The following is an 18804-nucleotide window of genomic DNA, read 5'->3' on the forward strand; positions in this document are numbered from 1 at the left end:
AAATTGCATACTCTAGTCACTCTTTCTCACATTCAGCAGGCTTATTGTCAGTACTGCACTTACCATCCTCTGAATTCATCTTACTGATTTATTTGTTTTGCTTGTTTACTGTCGATTTCTCCCCCACCACAATCTTAAATCTTTTTTTTAATTTCAATTTTAATTTTTTAAAAAGATTTCATTTATTTATTTTAGAGAGAGAAGGAGAGAGAGCACAGAGGGAGACGGAGAGGGAGAGGCAGACTCCCCAATGAGCAGGGAGCCCGATGTGGGGCTCGATCCCAGGACCCTGGGATCATGACCTGAGCTGAAGGCAGATGCCCAACTGACTAAGCCACCCAGGCACCTCTTTTCTCCTTCTTTTTCTCCTTCTCCTTCTCCTTCTCCTTCTCCTTCTTCTTCTTTCTCCTTCTTCTTTCTCCTTCGTCTCCTTCTCCTCCTCCTCCTCCTCCTTCTTCTTCTTCTTCTTCTACTTTCTTCCTTTCTTCAAAGCATTTGCTGCCAGGTTTTTGTTTGGTTGGCTGTGTGTATGCAGTGTATATAAGTTGAGTTGCACAGAAGCCCAAAAATCTGTCTTCAGTCTCTCTTGTACCCAGTTAATGCCCAGGGCCCAGGAAAAGGCTGGGCACAGAGGAGGTGCTTTATTGCATATCCGACAAATGAATGAATGCAGGGCAATGTATAGGTTTTCACTCAGTTGTGATCACCCACAGGAGATGGTAGTAGGCAAGAGAGGGTAGAAGTTCACCAATTGTAATAGTTCACTTCAAATGAAATCTGTCAATTGCACTTGCTAATTAAAAATAAATTTCCCTACCTCTCTGGATCTTTGCTCTTTCGAAACCAAAAAGTATCTCAGAGCAGGTTTTGAGATGACTGTTGCACCTGCTGTCTCCCACCAGCAACAGTTCACAAGTGTGATCCAACACAACAGCTCCTGACAATTTGTAGTTTAAAATCCAGCATAAGTCTTTCTGTTCCCCAAATCCAGGCTCTTTCCCAGCTGCCTCCTCTGAGGCTCTCAGTCTTCTTTCTGATCACTTACAGCCATCAGCTCTTATGAAACCAGAATACGAGAACTTCACAAGCCAAAGCATCATTTTAATGAGAGGCCTTAGAGTTTTCAACTCTGGATTGCTGCTCATGTTTCTGGGGTTTCTGGGGAATCTGTTCTTAAAGGTTTCCTCCAGCCCACTTCTGGCCCCAGTGGCAGCTCTGATTGGCCCACCCATGTCAAGGGCAAAGTCCTGCCTGCCAGAGAAGCCTCCCTGAAAAACTCATGCCCCAGCAGCTGCAGTCCTGAGAGCCCTCTGCCCCAGGATGCCTCCGTTGGCTCAGGGGAATCTCCCAGGGCAGATCAGGGGTGCAGGGAGGTGGGGCTTATGTTTGGGGGAAGCTGAGCCCTGGAGGCTCATTCTCAGGAGGATATTTGGTCCTGCAGGGAAGGAAAACCACCTCCCTTGAGCCTTCTCCTGTCTCAAAGTAGGAATTCAGTGAGGCAGAAATTAAGAAAACCCTCCATCTGGGGACATGGGCATGTGTTTGGAGAGAAGAGACATGAAGAAGTCACCCCCTTTACAGATGGTTAGTAGAGCACACAGATGAGTTAAATAGCAAACTGCAGATTTTCATTTTCACTAAAAAATTCAGTCTCCTGGGGATGCCTGGGTGGCTCAGTGGATTAAGCATCTGCCTTCAGCTCAGGTCATGATCCCAGGGTCCTGGGATCGAGTCCCACATTGGGCTCCTTGCTCAGTGGGGAACCTGCTTCTCCCTCTGCCTGCCACTCCCCCTGCTTGTGCTCTCTCTCTGACAAATAAATAAATAAAATCTTAAAAAAAAACAACTTAAGTCTCCTTCTTAATGCCAATTACCAAATCATAAGATCCTCAATTCCACTCCCAGAAGCTCTATTTTAGATGAACAAATCACATTCAACTAACATTTACTGAACATCTACTATGTATCACTTACTTTCCTATATACTCATTTGATCCCCATGACAACCTCTTTTAAAGGGGAATTCGTTTTCCCATTTTACAGATGAGAACACAAAGGTTTATAAATGTCCAAGTTACTGTGATTACACACAGCCAGGAGCACTGCAGAATGAAAATGACATCTTTGGCTTTGACCCTGACAGCAGAGAATCTCTCTTCAGTTTTAAGCCCACAGTGTTTATTCTTCATTTTTAATTGTGGTAAAATACATGTAACATCAAATTTACCATCTTACTCATTTGAAAAAATGAAACGCTTCATGAATTTTCATGTCATCTTTGCACCAGCGACATGCCAATCTTCCCTTATTCCAATTTTAGTCTACGCGCTGCCAAATCAAGCACCCATCTTCCATCTTACTCATTTTTACGTGTACGGTCCAGTAAGTAGTGTTAAATACATTCACCTCTTGGCAACCCCCCCCCCCCCCATCTCCAGCACTCCTTTCATCTTGCAAAACTAAAACTCTGCACCCATTAAACACTAACTCCACGTTGCCGCCTCTGCCTCCCCGAGTCCTCTGGCAACCACTTATTTTCTATTCTATTTTCTGTCTCTAAGAATTTGACTGCTCTAGGTGCCTCATATAATATGTGGAATCATACAGTATTTGTCTTTTTGTCACTGGCTTCTCTCAGCCTAATGTTCTCAAAGTTCATCCATGTTGTGGAATGTGTTAGGATTTGCTTCCCTTTTAGGGCTAAATAATATTCCACTGGACATGCATAATGCATTTTGTTGATCCATTCATCCATCAATAGATACTTGGGTTTCTTCCACCTTTTGCTTCTTGTGAATAATGCTATGAACATCAGTGTATGCATAACTCTTAGAGACCCTGATTTCAATTCTTTGGGGACATATACCAAGAAATGGAGTTGCTGGATCATATGCAAATTCAGACTGACAAAGCCAAGTGTTGGTGAGGATGTGGAAACTGGAATATTCATACATCGTTGGTGGGGATGGAAACCCGGTATGATCACTTTGGAAAACTGTGACAGTATATCCTAAGGCTAAGTATTCTAAATATACTTATAAACTTATAATCCAACAACCTTATTCCTAGGTATATATAACCAGCAGAAAAGTGTACATATGTGTCCCAAAACCTATGTTCAACGATGTTCAGACCAGCCCATTTTGTAACAGTTCCAAACTAACAATTATCCATCTACAGTAGGATGGTTAAACAGAATGTGGGTATCCATACAAAGAAATGCTCCAGGGCAATGGTTCTCAGCTATTTGTGTGTGTTAGACTCACCTGGAGGGCTTGTTAAACTACTGATTGCTGGCCTCCAGCTGTCTCTCCCCTGCCACCACACAGAATAGATCTCACATTTCTCCCCCTTAGCTGCTCTTACTATTGTTGAAGATCGCTGCCGCCACCCCCTGCGTATTCTCTCCTCCCCCACATCAGCAAGAGTGGGGACTGAAGAAGCATAAGAGGCCTGGTTTCTGACCATTAGTACAAACTCAAAAATCTCTCTTCTGTCAGGTCAGCCCTGCACCCCTGGACTTGTTGATATGCTTATGAACGTTACCTCCCATAACTCTGACAACATAATTAGCGCACAATTATGGCGCCCATCTTTATTGTTGTTTTGTAGAGAAGGAATTGACCGTTAGCAAGGTCCTGCTGCTAGACAAAAGTAGAGAGGAGATTCAAACCCACATCTTCCGACTCTGGGTCTAACGTTCCCTCCTTCACAGCCGGCCATGTCCCCACAATGCAAGGCACGCCCCTCCCTCTTCCCCATCTATCCAGGTGCTACCAAGTTCCACCTCTAAGGTGAGGCCCCCTTTCTCCAGGAAGCAAATACTACAACCCAAAGCAAGATGGCCTTGCCTGATGTGAATATAGTATTGTTTAGCTACCTAATGTGCTCTGGGCATTAGAAGCTCAGCCCTGAAAGAGCTCCTTTAGGCAGTGTCTGCCGTTTCTGTGGCTAATTGGCTGTCTAGGGAGGTGGATGCAGCTGTAGTGAAATGCTGATCTTTCCACCCTAATCACTAGGAGTGAGCTGGGATACTGTTTCCTCTGTGCATCAGCATTTCTGAAACAGCTGCTTATGACTTTGGCAGAGCAAAGTGGGAAGTGGCGACTCCCTGAGAGTAGCCTGTGGCCTAAAGAGATTCAGCACCAAGGGCAGCACCTCCAGCCCCACTGGAGGAGTAAAACGCCATAAAAGCTGAGGCTCTCAGTCCTGGCTGCAAGTTGGAATCATCTAGAGAGATGAAAACAAAATTCCAATGTCTGGGCTCCACCCCAAGTCCAACTGGGGTAGATCTGGCAAATATGTATATTTAAAACCCCTCTTTCCCAAGTGATTCCAGTATGCAACAAGGATTGGAGAACGGTCATAGTAACGAACCAACAAATAGGAGGGGGAGTGTTCCAAAGAACAGGCAGTGACCATGAGACTTAGAGTTTTATTTATTTGTTTTTATTTTTATTTATTTTATTGTTATTTTTGAAGATTTTGTTTATTTGTCAGAGAGAGAGCGAGCGGTGGGGAAGGGCAGATGGAGAGAGAGAGAGGGAGAGGAAGGCTGCCCGCTGAGCAGGGAGCCCAACGTGGGGCTCAATCCCAGGACCCTGGGATCATGACCTGAGCCGAAGGCAGACGCTTAACCGACTGAGCCAACCCAGCTGCCCCTATTTTATTTATTTTTAAAAGATTTACTTATTCATTTGAGAGCAAGTGAGCGAGTGGGGGGAGGGGCAGAGAGAGAGGGAGAGAAAGAATCTCCAGCAAACTCCTTGCTGAGCATCTTGTCCAAAGCAGGGCTTGATCCCACCACCCTGAGGTCATGATCTGAGCCCAAATCAAGAGTTGGATGCTCAACTGACTGAGCCACCTAAGCTCCCCAAGACTTAGAGTTTATTTTTTTTTATTTTTTATTTTTTTAAAGATTTTATTTATTTATTTGACAGAGAGATAGACAGAAGAGCACAAGCAGAGGGAGTGGCAGAGGGAGAGGGAGAAGCAGGCTCTGCACTGAGCAGGGAACCCGATGCGGGACTCGATCCCAGGACCCTGAGATCATGACCTGAGCCGAAGGCAGATGCTTAACCATCTGAGGCACCCCAGACTTAGAGTTTAAAAGGAACCTTTTGGGGGAGGTCATTTGGTCCTCTGCAGCCCTTCTTCCATGAAAACTATTCTAAATGGGCGAGTGCTACTCTCTCTAATCTGGTGTCATCCTCCTTGGGATCTCTTTTGTTTATATCCACAAGAAATAGCCTAGACATTCTTCATGGCAAATTGGAGAGCTCAACTAAGTCCAATTAAAAACACACACACACACAAACACACACACACACAGAAAGAAGCCAAGAAGCTACAGATGTCTTGAGAATTGGCAGAATGTTTCCTTCTTTCAAGATTTTTAAAAAGAAAAATCAAGTGTGCTCAGTTATCTATAATGGGGTAAAAACTGGAAACCATGTTAGAGTTAAAAAACAGAGTGTTGGTGGGGTCCCTGGGTGGCTCAGTCAGTTGAGTATCTGACTCTTGATTTCAGCTCAGGTCATGATCTCAGGGTCATGAGATCAAGCCCCGTGTTGGGCTCCGCGCTGTGTGTGGAGTCTGTTTGGAATTCTCTCTTCCTCTCTCTCTGCCCCTCTCTCCCATTTGTGCTCTCTCTCTCAAAAATAAATAAATAAAATAAAAAATTTAAAAAATAGGGTGTTGGTTATATTTGTATAATTAAACAATCAGGAGTTGGGTGTCTGCATAATGAAATTCAGTGTGGCCACTGAAAAGTATGTTGCATATGCAAATGTAATCATATAGAAGCTGTGTATGCTCTAGTCCGTGAAAAAACTCTGACAATATGTACCACATGATCCCAAATTTAAAAAAATATGCACATAAGTGTTCAGATATTTTCAAAAATGAAAAACATTTCAAGTGTTAGTCGTTATCATAGAATGTTGATGAAACAGGGAATTTTTATTTTCTTTGAATTTTTCTAATGATCCTTATTTCCATAATAAACGCACATTTCTTTTTTTTTAAAAGATTTTATTTATTTATTCATGAGAGACAGAGAGAGAGATAGAGGCAGAGGGAGAAGCAGGTTCCCCGCAGAGCAGGGAGCCCGATGCGGGACTCGATCCCAGGACCCTGGGATCATGACCTGAGCCGAAGGCAGACGCTTAACCGACTGAGCCACCCAGGCGTCCCTAAATGCACATTTCTTTTGTCAGGAAAAAACTAATACAAAAACCCTTAGATGCTGAAGCAGTGACAATTCAAATTCCATAAGAATTTCCCATTTTCAACAGAGGAATACAGGGAGTTGTAGGTTGAAATAAAATGTCAATGACATTCAAATAATGACAACAATGTAGATCCTTCTCTACAATAAAGAACTTCTTTAAGGCAAATGTCCATGCTTCCTTGGAGTTAAATATTAATCTGATAGAGCCCAGCCCAGCCTAGGAGATGAATTTTAGTTTATGTGAAATTTTTATGAACTGATTAGTGGGTTGGATCAAAGAGCAGGACCAGAATAGAGTCACATAGAGGTCTTAGAAGATAAAGCATTTCTTATTAATTCACCATTGCTTTCTTAAAAGGACATGAACTTGGACGAGGAAATCTCCTCCCCTGGATCAGAACACCTACAAATTCAAGTCATGTCCCAGGTGGGAAGCAGGGCTGGAAGTGGAAAGCAGGGTATGGGAAGGAGACTTTACCAAATCTTCTATCACAGACAAGGGGGGAGAGAGCCAGTCTTGGGTTTTCTTTCCATAGGCCAGCTTCAGCAGGGAAGAAGGAGGAAATTAACAAGCTGGAACAATATCCGCTTAAACATAAATACAAAGCAGGGCGTCTGGGTGGCTTAGTCTGTTAAGCGTCTGCCTTCTGCTCAGGTCATGGTCCCAGGGTCCTGGGGTCGAGTCCCACGTCATGCTCCCTGCTCAGCTGGGAGTCTGCTTCTCCCTCCCCCTTCACCTCTCTCCCCAGCTTGTGCTCTCTCTCTGACAAATAAATAAATAAAATCTTTATAACTAAAAAACAAACCCAGAAGCATACATACCAAGCCCTGCTTGATGGGGTCTTAGAGGAGTCCTGGCCCAGACAGCAGCATCGCTACTGGTGTGTCACGAGGAATGATTAAATATGATGCGATGTAAAAAGCTCACGGTTCCATTAAGGCTTCAGCGCTCCAATTTCCTACCAGTGTGGAGTTTCTGAACTGCTCTTGGCTAAACAGAACAGTCCCCATCCGTCCGTTCTAAAACGTGGTTTCAATAGTGACATTTTTCTAAGCAGCCTATCTCCCTTTTAAAAAATATAAACAATTATAAGATGCAGCATATGCAGGGTGAGAAATGAAGAGTCCTTCTCGACTGTGGCCTCCAGTTTGCTCGTTCTGCTTCCCAGAGGCGGCAGCTCCTACCGTCTCCAATACCTTTCCCGATATTCCATACACAAAATAACCCATAAAAGTGAGCAAAAGATTTAGACAGACATTTCGCCAAGAAAGATATATAGGCGACAAATAAACACATGAAAGAGCTCGACATCATTAGTTATTAAGGAAATGTAGACTAAAACCACGAGACATTACTACACACCCATGAGAATGGCTAAAACTTAACAGACTTATACCAAATGTCAATGTGGATGTGAATGAACTGGAACTCTCATAGACTAGATTATAAAATGGTACACTTTGGAGGCACCTGGGTGGCTCAGTCGATTAAGCGTCTGCCTTTGGCTCAGGTCATGATCCTGGGGTGCTGGGATGGAGCCCCACATCGGGCTACCTGCTCAGTGGGGAGCCTGCTTCTCCCTCTGCTCCGTCCCCCTGCTTGTACTCCCTCTCTCTCTGACAAATAAATAAATAAAATCTTTAAAAAAATAAAATTGTACATTTTGGAAAACAATTTAGCAATTTCTTTTTTTAAAGATTTTATTTATTTATTTATTTGACAGAGAGAGAGACACAGCGAGAGAGGAAACACAAGCAGGGGGAGTGGGAGAGGGAGAAGCAGGCTTCCCGCAGAGCAGGGAGCCCGATGCGGGGCTTGATCCCAGGACCCTGGGACCATGACCTGAGCCGAAGGCAGACGCTTAACTACCAAGCCACCCAGGCGCCCCAACCTGGCAATTTCTTAAAAAGTTAAATTCACACTGGCCAATGGATCCAGTCATTCCACTCCTAGGTATTTACCTAAGAGAAAGGGAAATACATGCCCATACAGAGACAGGTGTGTGAATGTTCACAGCAGGTTTATTTGTAATGGTCCCAAACGGGGGACAACCCAAATGCCCAACAACAGAGAAGTTGATGAGCACATTGTCCTGCATTCATACAATGGAATACTATTCAGCAAGAAGAAAAGAAATGATCTATTGGTACACACAACATGGATACATCTCAAAATAATTATGCTAGATGAAAGAAGCCAGACCCACTCCAAAAGAGTACATATTGTATGACACCATTGGTATAAACCTTTAGAAGATGTCACCTAATCTATAGAGACAGAGCAGAGCATCGGTTGCTTGAGGATGAGAGGGTGAGGAAGGGTTGGAGGGAGGGATTTACAAAGGGGCACAAGGAGACTTTGGAGGATGATAGATATGTCTACTATCTTGATTATGGTGATCAAATGGTTCACTTTTTAAAATATTTATTTATTTATTTATGAGAGAGAGAGAGAGAGAGAGAGAGAGAGAGTGAGCACAAGCCAGGGGTGGGGCAGAGGGAGAAGCAGGCTCCCTGCTGAGCGAGGAGCCTGATGTGGGACTCAATCCCAGGACCCTGGGATCCTGACCTGAGCCGAAGGCAGATGATTAACCAACTGAGCCACCCAGGCGCCCCAACGCAGATCATTTTAAAGCGTACAGTTCAATGGCATTTAGTGTATTCACATCATTGTGCTCCCACTACCTCTATGTAGTTCTGAAACAGTGCATCACCCCAAAAAGAAACCCCGTACCCATTAAGCAGTTACTTCCCACAGGTAGGGTTTTCAAACAAGGAGGACGTGTTTCACAGGCAGGCTTGGAAAGGAAGCCATTCCAAAGGAGGAACTTTACAAAGCCCTTGGCACATCAAGTCACTCGGGATGGTGACAGTGTGTATGCTGTGGGGCTGAGGAAGGAATGGGGTGAAGGAGGGAAAGGTAGAACAAGGGGCAGTGAAGATCACGGGGCCCGCTCTGTCCTATAAGCAGCTGGAGCCAGCCAAGGGCAGTGAGGAGGAATCGGTGGTTAGGGAACGTCTTTGAGTAATCTTCATCCCTGGAGGGATACTGTCAACTTTAACATGAATTCAGTTTGAGCCAGGGTTTCTCGACACTGGCGCTCCTGGCACTTGGGGCTGGGTGATTCTTTGCCACAGGTGGGGGTGGCTGTCCTGTGCACTGTAGGATATTTGGCAGCATCTCTGGCCTCTACCCACAAACGGCCACAGTTGTGACAAGCAAAGGTGTCTGCAGACACTGCTAAATGTCCCGCGAGGGAGGGGCCTGGAAGCACTCAGATTCTGTACTGCCCAATCCCAAGGAGTGGGCAGCTCACAGGGTGCTCTGGGAGGCCCTCCCTCTGAGCCGTGTGGGGACAAGAAGACACGGGCAGGACTACCCCTGAGAGCTGGGGTGTGGGTCCTGGGCTTCCAGACCCAGCAAATTAGGGTTAAAACTGTGGGGTTTTTTGTTTTAATTCCTTCCTCCATTTACTCAACAAGCACTTAATGCCTACCTTGTGCCAGGTATTGAGGTTACCACCGCGGGGGAGGAGCGCCTGAGGGAGCTAGCCTCTCGTTCTTTCACTTCACCAGCCCACAGAGGAGACCTCAGCAGTCTGTGTCTGGGAGAGTGGCATCTCATGGGGTGGGGGTGGGGGGTGGGAGGGGCAAGAGGAAGGTGGGAGGAGCGAGGGAACCTCGGGAGCACGCTGGCAGACTGGGAGGTGGGGGGGTGGTCCCTGGTACCAGCTGGGCCTCGTCCTCTGCCAGTGTCCCCCTCCCTCACAGTGCCCCCAGCTCAGGGCAATGGCTGTGGTTTGGGGTGCGCCAGGGAGGCTAAGCCCCAGGCCCAGGAGCTCTTTGGCAAAGATCCGTGTGCCCAAAGGTGACGTGGAGGCAAAGCGGCTGGAGGCTTCAAGGAGGACTGACTCTGTGGGCTCAGATAGTGAACACACATCAGTGGGCTTCAGTGTGGATCAGAGCGCCTGCTCCGCACCTTCTGGACATTGAAAGACTCTTGGAAGCTTTGCACGACCCAGAGGCAAAGGGAAGGAGATTCAATTATGACCAAGATTATTATTTTTTTCTTCTTTTTTTTGCTAAGCCCCGGAGGATGGGGCCCTGAGTCAGATTTAGCTGAATTTAGAAGAGTTACGTGACAGTTTCTGCATAAAGTTCATGCACACGGTATTAAGGAACAGACGCTGCCCTGGCTCCCCAGGGACTTGCGGTCGTCTGGAAAACTCCCTCTCCCCACCCCCCATTATTTCTTGAGGACATTCTGAGGAATTCTGTACCATTGTTATCTTTTACTTGATTCAATCTTTACAACTGCGCGAAGTTGCTAGAGTCCATTTTGCAGATAAGCAAGCTGAACTGAGAGCGGTTCAGTGCCCTGGCCCATGGCCTAGAAGTGTCCGAGCCGGTGGCACCGTACAGGACGGCTGCTCTTGCTAGTGCATTGGGCGGCCCCGCAGCGGGCAGCTCGCCAGGGATGGGGAAGCGCTCCGAAGGCAAAGGGCGGCGGATGGCGGGGGCTGGGCTGGGGGGGGCGGGGGTGGCGGTGGGGGCGTAATTCTGGCTGCGGAGCCGCCTCACTGGCCGCCACGCGCGGGTCCAGGGGCTGCAGGGCGCGCGGCACTCCCGGCCAAGAAGGTTCGGTGCTTCAGGCCGGCGCTCAGAGCTGTGGCCGGAGCGTTTGTGGAATGCGCCAAAGCAGGGAGACTGAAGAGGGACGCGGGGACACTCTGGATGAGTCCCATGACAGCTGCCTCCCAGGACCCAGCGTTCACTGTCCGTTTAGTTAAGCGCCAGGCGGAGCGCAACAGTACTTGCGGATGGAGCCGTCTACGGAGCGAAGGCTTTTACATCTCTGGCGGCTTTGGCCAAAAGGAGGCGACAGGCAGGATTTGCGGCCGCCCTGGGGGGCGGGAAAGAGCCCGAAGGCGCATTTTCCAGGGCGGCGCAGGATCACTGAGGGCGCGTCCCACGCTGCCTGCCCTTTGCAGCTGTGTCTTACGAAAAGGTTTTTCCCCCTTGATGATCACAGTAATTAAAGCGGGCTAAAAATTGTCAACGGTAAGTTTGATCAGCAATTAATTTGCAGTTTAATTAACAGGTGTGAGAAGGCCCCTTCTTCCCTCACCGGGATAGATTCAGAAATCTTACACAGATTGTGCAAATAAAGCTCACGTGGTGTTCAAAAAAAAAAAAGAGTACTCTGGTCTCTTGGGCTTGTCTCCTTATCTGTAAAAGACTACTACCTCATGAAGTGAACAGGATTTTGTGTGATGTATGAATGTAGCAAAGTGCTGGGTGTACATTCCGAGTGTTAACTCACTATAACACACTGGCAAACATAATAGGGAGCTGCCAGATATTCTTGAACAGAGCGATGAGAGGTTGGAAGTTGTTCAGGAAGATAAACCAGGCAGCTGTGTGCAGAGCACGTTGAAAGGGGGTACATGAGAGGTAGGACACCCAGCTCAGGACGGTCACATGCGGTTAGTAATGAACAATAGGGCCCTAGCTTGTGGGACATGCAATGGGGGACAGGACAGGACAAGGTGGGGACTGAGGACTTATTCCAGAGTGAAAAACACAATGCCATATTCTTAGCACATTATCCATGAGTGCACATACATCCGGGAGAATTATGAATTATGTGCCACACTCATAGAGATAACTAGTCACTTTGGGGGAAATGATTATGTTTAAACCATACTTTTTCAGCAGTGATTTAAAAGTAGTTACCAATCATATTTGCCTGCTCACCCTCAAGCTGTAAGCAATTTCACCAGTAAAAGCATGAACTAATTGGATGCTTGAGAATATCTAGAAGAAATGCACTAATTAAGAGAAAGTGTCGGTTTCCTAAGAGCTTTGTATCCCAAAGAGGGAAACTGAATACCACAGATCAGGATAACAAATTAGATGATAATTTGACGAGGGCAGCAGAACATTGTCAAGTGATCTCTGGGATTCCTCTAAGCAGTTGCAGATTTTCAGCACCCAATCTTCTTAGCTTTTAAGTGTTTTCGGAGGCTTAGTAATAAAGAGTTCTGCAAGCTGAGGAATCTTAGCTGGGCGGAGCAGAAGGCATCAGGCTAAAGTGCATTCCTCTTTGTTCCAATTCAGCCAGCAAATATATTCAGGATGACTATACTTGTTTTTCTCCTGGCTTTTGCTGTAGAGAAACAAGAGAAAATGTCCTGATAATATCTTCAGTGAGATTCTCCAGCCACCCACCCCCCTTTTTTAAAATTTAAATTCTAGGCATTTCTGCCATCAGACAAGGCATGTTGGGGCAGGGCTTCAGATCCTTTCCCAGGGAAAGGGCAGGTTCCATAGGAGTGGCAGCCCATCAAAGCCATTCCAACCAGAAAGGAAAATGGAGCATACCTCGGCCAGTTGGCCATCTCTAGGAAGAACTGTGAGGTTCTACACTAGAAGGTAGGAAGAGTTGAACAGGAAGTTTGGTCCAATTAAAGCCACTAAAAACCATTTTTTTTTTTAAACAACTTCAATGCATTACATTAGTTCTCATAAAGGAAGTGATTTACAAACAAATTCTCTTTACTAAGCACTCAGCCACTAGTTAGTATTCCTTGAAAATAATCAAGCTGTAGGACTTTAAATATTTTAATGTATCACTTTTAAAACCAGGCAAAATTGGTGGTTCTTTCCTATCTTCTCTCATAATCATGCAGTACAGATTAAATGGTATTTTGCGGAACTAGCACAGTATTTGGCATCAAAAAGCCCTCAAGATTCAATCCTTGCTTTACTTACTGTTCACTCTGCTTTTGAGCAAATCACTGAATCCTTCTGGGCTTGTCCCCTTATCTGTAAAAGGGATGGCTCACCTCACTAAGAGTGGTGTTGGATTTCATGTAGGTCTACGTGGGGATGCACACATACAGGGCTGGGCACAGGTTCATAGCCAAAAGGTTAGGATCTCAAGAAAGAAGGGGGTACTTTGGAAACCATGTGAATGGATGAGAGCAAAAAACTGGGGTGGCCAAAACGGAACAGTCTGGTTGGATAAAAAGGCCAGAGATGGGGGTGGGGAGTCACTGCTAATGGGGACAGTGCTGCTTTTTTGGGATGATGAAATGTTTAGAAGTTAGTGGTGCTGGTTGCACAACTAATAGTAACTAAAACCCTTCAGTACACTTTAAAAGGGCGGATTTTATAGTACATGCATTTTATTTCAATTATACTGTTATTTTAAAAAAGGATGCAGAAAACATGAATAAGGACATTTTGGAGAGGTAATGGAACATGAGGGATTTTCAAATTCTCTGGTGGGGTAGAGAATCAAGTTCTGGTCTGTAGTGTAAAAAGTCATTATTTAGGGAGGATAAAAACCCATTTCTCTTGCTAAATTCTACAATTTTACATTCCACCATACCTTCTGAAGTTTCATTTTGAGAAGAGATTCTCCTTCATTTCTTGGGTTATCAGTGGAATATTCCTATGATGTTTTCGAACAATAGGTGATGGGCAGCTTTTCAGTACCTGTGGTGTTTCACCCTGGGTTTTAGGACATCATGAGAAATACTTACAGATACCAAAGATTTCATAATTACTACTGCAAACTGCCTCGATGGTACCGTTTCAATATAAACAACCACAGACACAACCATTTAGATTTCTAATTTATTATTAAATTACATAACAAAGCTTCTCCTATACAGTCAGAAAATGCACATTTAGATGAGAACAAAAATTAAGTACAAATACAATAAATCTGGTTCCAAGAAGCTATTTTAAAAGCAAAAACATAAGAAAGTGCATTTGGAATAGATTTTTAAAAATCTGTATTGGCATTTTTCATGAGGAAACATCTTTCATCATGGTAAAGTGTGACTGGAATTGATTAAGATCCCTCAAGACATGGCTCAGCTTTGTCTCAGCTTTTTATCCAATAAACATCCCTCAGTCACTTAGTCCTTCCTTATTTTCTTTTCCCAGAGAAGCTTAAGGATATGCAGGTTTATAAAAGAATGACAAGCTTGGTTTATAAAGACCATGATGAAAAGCCCTGCATCTGAGTAGAGACCAGGCTAAATAATCTCTGACCCAAAAGGAGAATGGAGCGCAATCATTTTACTTTTCTGAGTGGAATCCATTTGTGCGTTAGTTACATTTGCCACAGACTTTGGTATCATCCTAGACATGGCCATTTATCCTCCACAGCAAGTTAGAGAACTGGGTCAATTTCTAAGAAATCATATCTGGCTAATGATCAAACATGAGGTATTAGAAAACCAGAAAGGTTAGTCCAGTTCTTTAAAGTCCTTTTCATCAGGTTGAGATTAACAACAGTGAAATAGGAAATCAATGGTGGGAATGCAAGTCCAAGGTGCCTCAGTTCCATAGAGGCCAAATGTCATGACATCAAAAGGCTCAGTAAGTACATTTTCCTAGTCAGATGTATTCAGCATCCAGTAGGAAAGAATTAAAGTAAATATTATTTGGTTTCAGGTATAAAAAGTGCCCGCGTGATGTCTCCTCTCTTCACTTGTCTCAATTCTTAGGATTTTACTTCCATGCCTGATCTGCAGTAGGGAAAAAGGCATTCTCTATACAAGTGAATTTTGGTACAAAGGAGAGAGGAATAGCGAAGAAGGAAAGCCCTTTTCTAACACTAGAAAAATAAAGGGTGAGCAATGCAGGTTACAGGGAATCCTTCAGCATCCTTAAAACACTAAGAAGAACATAGAGAGAGCCAGGACAGATCAACTGAAGAACTTGGGAGATCTGGGTTTGAATTTAGTCAATTAAATATTTTTAACTAAAGTTATCAGCACACATTAAAACAAAATCTCAGAAGTATATTTTTGGGAATTTTGTCCTTTGTGTTGCCACGGTTTTTCATACCTCTTAGTGAAAAAGATAGTTCTGAATAGTTACTAAAATGATCCCAAAGGAAAGAGCCATTATTATATAAGAAAATGGCTGAGGGAGAATAATTTCCCCTAAGAGGCAACTTCCTTCTGACCTCCCAGCTTTAAATAGCAACTTACAGTTGGCCCCTGAGCCTAGCAGCAGGTCTGTAAGGGCAGAAGGAAAGGGGAGGAAACCAGGATGGTTTAAAAAAAAAAAAAAAAAAAAGTTGAATGGCACGAAACTGAAAGAGTTCAAATCAGCTATCATGGGATTCAAATCCTCTTCCTGTAAATGGCATACTTCTATTTCCTTATTCCAGGGCTTGTTTCTGCGAATGAAGGAACTGTAAGAGGAGAGGATGAGCCCTGTCCTAGCTATCTACATTTGCCCTGGGTCACCTCACTATGGGCTGCAGCCCTGGGCGGTTAGTCAGACAGACCTACCTGACACCAACATCTACACCAAGCCTTTTCAACTTCCTTGGAAGAACTAGTTTCTTTTCATAAAGAAAATAACCAACATAATTCTATTACTTCATTTAAGCATAACCCTAACTGAAAGGCTCATCACCCATCAAAAGTATGTGTTTGCTTAGTGCAGCAAGCTAAATTAGCTCAGGTCCTCAGTTTACTCTCACACAATCAGCTTTAATGACTGTACCAAATAATCAGACCAGTAAAAAACACTGGTAGTATAATTAAATAAATAACTTTATTTATGATACTTCAGATTTTATAAATGCCAACCATACAGCAACGAAAGTCCCATAGATTCTAGCTGAGGCACAACCACCAATCAAGGCCCTTTGAAAAATCAAAGATAATAATAAAGTGTCAGGGGAGAGAAGTTTTGTTCTCCCAACAGAGAATTTAATAAATGAACTTCTCTAATCCTTTAAGGGTCACGTTGGGAAAACTTACTTTCTTTTAAGGGCATCCCCAATCAAGTAACTGATCGATCAACCTATATTTAGAAAAATAAACCCCATAGTTAAGAAAAAAAGGTATCAAATGCCTTTCATACCCAGGGCATAATAAAACTTAGACACCAGAAGAAAAAACCTCTCAGTTTCTGTACCAGACCAGCGGTTAGCATAGCCATCAGCCTGTGTATTAAGTTCATCTGAATGTCATCACCTACACACTGTAATGCAGTTAAGAACTACATGCTAATAGCATTTTATTCCCTGTGGCACAGTCTGAAGCCAATACTGTAAGTACCAGAGTTAATTCCAATGGTGAAGAGCGACCTTCTTACTTGGTGAGGAGTGCAGATGTTGAAGTCTTCAAGCTATTTGTGGTAGTTCAGTTAGACAAGTCATACATTTACAGAAACGGAGAAATGGTTAAACCTGAAAAGAATTCTGGTGGGTAGTTTAAAATTTTGTCACTGTCCAGATGATAGAAGACAGGTGCAGAGAGAGATTCTGTCACATGCACCTTCAACAGTAAAACCATTCTCTGGATGTTTGGAAAAAAACAGATTTGGAGTAAATAGATCTTCGTAAAACTCAGAATTCCTAATACATCAGGCAGTAGTTCTCAAACTTTTGCTCCTAGATCATGGAGCATTTATAAATGGAATTATCTGGATGGTGACCCCGCAAATCAATGTCTTTTTACATGTGACTTGTTGAATAGATCTCACTGAAAACTGAGCAGTCCCCTCATTCAGGGTTAATCCTGACATGATGAGGAATTGGTGGGGGCAATGACAGACACTGGCTATTAGTTACTTTTATCATGGTAGAACCGAAATTTCATTTACTTGTAGTAGGAAATATTAATCCAATGGAAGATATAAACAAAAAATCAAAACAATGACTGACAAAAAAAGCCTGTTATTCTTGATGCTTTTCCAGTAATACAGTCAACCCTAGTGTGCATACAATTTACAAAAAGAAGAAGGAAAAAAAAAGGTTTTTTGCAGTGTTTGTCTTCTGTTTCAGACAACCTCAACTGTGTTGAAGTTGACCTGTTGGCATCTCAAAGAATCTGTGAAAAATGTAATTTTCCTTGAATACCAAAACAGGGATGCAGAGTAGAAATTTATAGCACAGCTTATCAAGAAATGACTTGTGATTTCTCATCATGAGTGTAAAATAAAAGGACAAGAACTATTTTTATTCACAACCCAATCTGGGGGCTAAAAGGAAAGCAGTCTTTGGATACAGAGAAACCTGGTTTTCTGAGGAGTCCAGCTCTAAGACCTGGCTTGTCATCAGCCTTCAACACAATTACTGAAGCACAGAAACTCTGTTTCTGATTGGTTTACTTACCTCCTGGGAGGACAAAAGCAACTGAAAACTTTTTTTTTTTTTAAACTAAAAACAGAAGGAAATGTGTGTTAGAAAAGAGAGCACAGAAAAGCTGTGGCTTCAGCTCAATCTGACCACGTGACAGAGTCCAGGGCTATCAGTCGTGGATTAATCCTGCTGGTGAGGCTAATCATCAGGACAATCAACTTCTCCTTCCTACTTTTCCTTATTCCAGATCAGGGTGGGAAAGTGGTGGCTGTCCAGAGTCCCCGGAGATGTTCCATCAATGGAAAGCATACAGCAGCAACAGGATGGTACAGACGCCAATGACACCGCCCAGGATGAGGGAGTCTCGCCGCTTCCTCAGATTGATCCGCTGGATCAGGCTGTTCACAGCAGGAAAATGATCTTTGGGAAATCTTTATTAAGGTCATATTTAAAGAAGCCTCTTTAGTGAAAAGTCACAGGAGTCACAAAAATAGAGATCAGTGTAGTCCAGAAACAATAAATAAGAAGAAGAAATACAGGGGAAGAAAATTACACTGAGGGAGTCTTTAAAAAACATATGCCCCAGCTGGGGGTGTCCTACTAAACAAGGACCCAAACAAATCGAGGAATTACTACCAAGCTTCAGGTCAGGGTGGGAGCCAGTGTGTGAATGGAGGAACAATGCAGGGCAGGGAGGCACAGGTAACAGCCACCTCCCACTGCCGCCACCCTGTTCCGCACCCCCCAACTCCCTCCTTCGGCTCCCTCCCCCTCCCCCACCTCTCCATGGCTCTTTAAACCCCCTTCTCTGAGGAGAGTAGGAAATTTTGCCAGAAGAGTTTTGAAGAAGTAACTGATCTTCTCTTTCAGGGTGACAACCCCCTTAGAATTGGACAATTGGTGGGAACCAACTCTAGGGTCTGAATAAATCAGTTGCTGGTGAATTATTTAAATTTTTTAATTTACTTTGCAGCAGTAGGTAGGATATGGTAGGAAAGTGGGTTACACTGTTCTAGCTGTCCTACTTGGGAAACATAAAAAAAGGAAATTTCCAATTTTAAAGGTTTAAAAACAGTCACAACTATATTTTACTTAGTATTTCAAAGTATCTTCATACTCTAGTTTGTATGTTGTAGACCAAAGCAAATGCCTGCGCATCCTGTATTGTTTTGCACGTCCAACAATATACCTGCAGTGCATCCTCTTTAACAGAGAGATATCCTATCGAAGTCAAAAAACCACCAACAAAAACCACCTACAATACTGGACAGCTGGAATAATACCTCCACGCTGTGAATCCTGATTGCATTTTCCTGTAACTAAACTACTCAGCAGGGACTATATTCGTGCACTTATATATTCTACATATTATATGATTAGGACCATGTCTTCTACTAATCTTGAATTTCCCTGTCTACCCAGAATAGAGCTTCACATACCGTAAGCATTA

The 18804-nt window shown here is 43.8% G+C and overlaps 1 protein-coding gene, 1 non-coding gene and 1 pseudogene across 7 annotated transcripts in view; 1 reads left to right on the forward strand and 2 right to left on the reverse strand.

The window, feature by feature from the left end:
* Nucleotides 1-2241: 2241 nt before the first annotated feature.
* LOC118025375 lies at nt 2242-2344 on the reverse strand. The gene has a single exon (XR_004683307.1). It is a non-coding gene; the product is annotated as a U6 spliceosomal RNA (small nuclear RNA).
* An 8449-nt stretch (nt 2345-10793) lies between these two features.
* On the forward strand, nt 10794-11850 carry LOC118025118 (annotated as a pseudogene).
* Nucleotides 11851-13862: 2012 nt separating this feature from the next.
* The window catches only part of GOSR1 (golgi SNAP receptor complex member 1), a 57050-nt gene continuing 52108 nt past the window's right edge, over nt 13863-18804 (reverse strand). For 3 of the 6 annotated variants that reach the window (XM_035027640.1, XM_035027646.1, XM_035027645.1), the window contains one exon: nt 13863-17774. In XM_035027640.1, the coding sequence (XP_034883531.1) occupies nt 17650-17774 (125 nt within the window). In that variant the 3' untranslated portion in view covers nt 13863-17649. The remainder of the gene's footprint in view (nt 17775-18804) is intronic. The other 3 variants (XM_035027643.1, XM_035027641.1, XM_035027642.1) reach the window with 2 other exon arrangements.

This window comes from Mirounga leonina, unplaced genomic scaffold, assembly GCF_011800145.1.
Source record: "Mirounga leonina isolate KUSES-001 unplaced genomic scaffold, KU_Mleo_1.0 Mir_200, whole genome shotgun sequence".
In the NCBI taxonomy this organism is placed as follows: Eukaryota; Metazoa; Chordata; class Mammalia; order Carnivora; family Phocidae; genus Mirounga; species Mirounga leonina.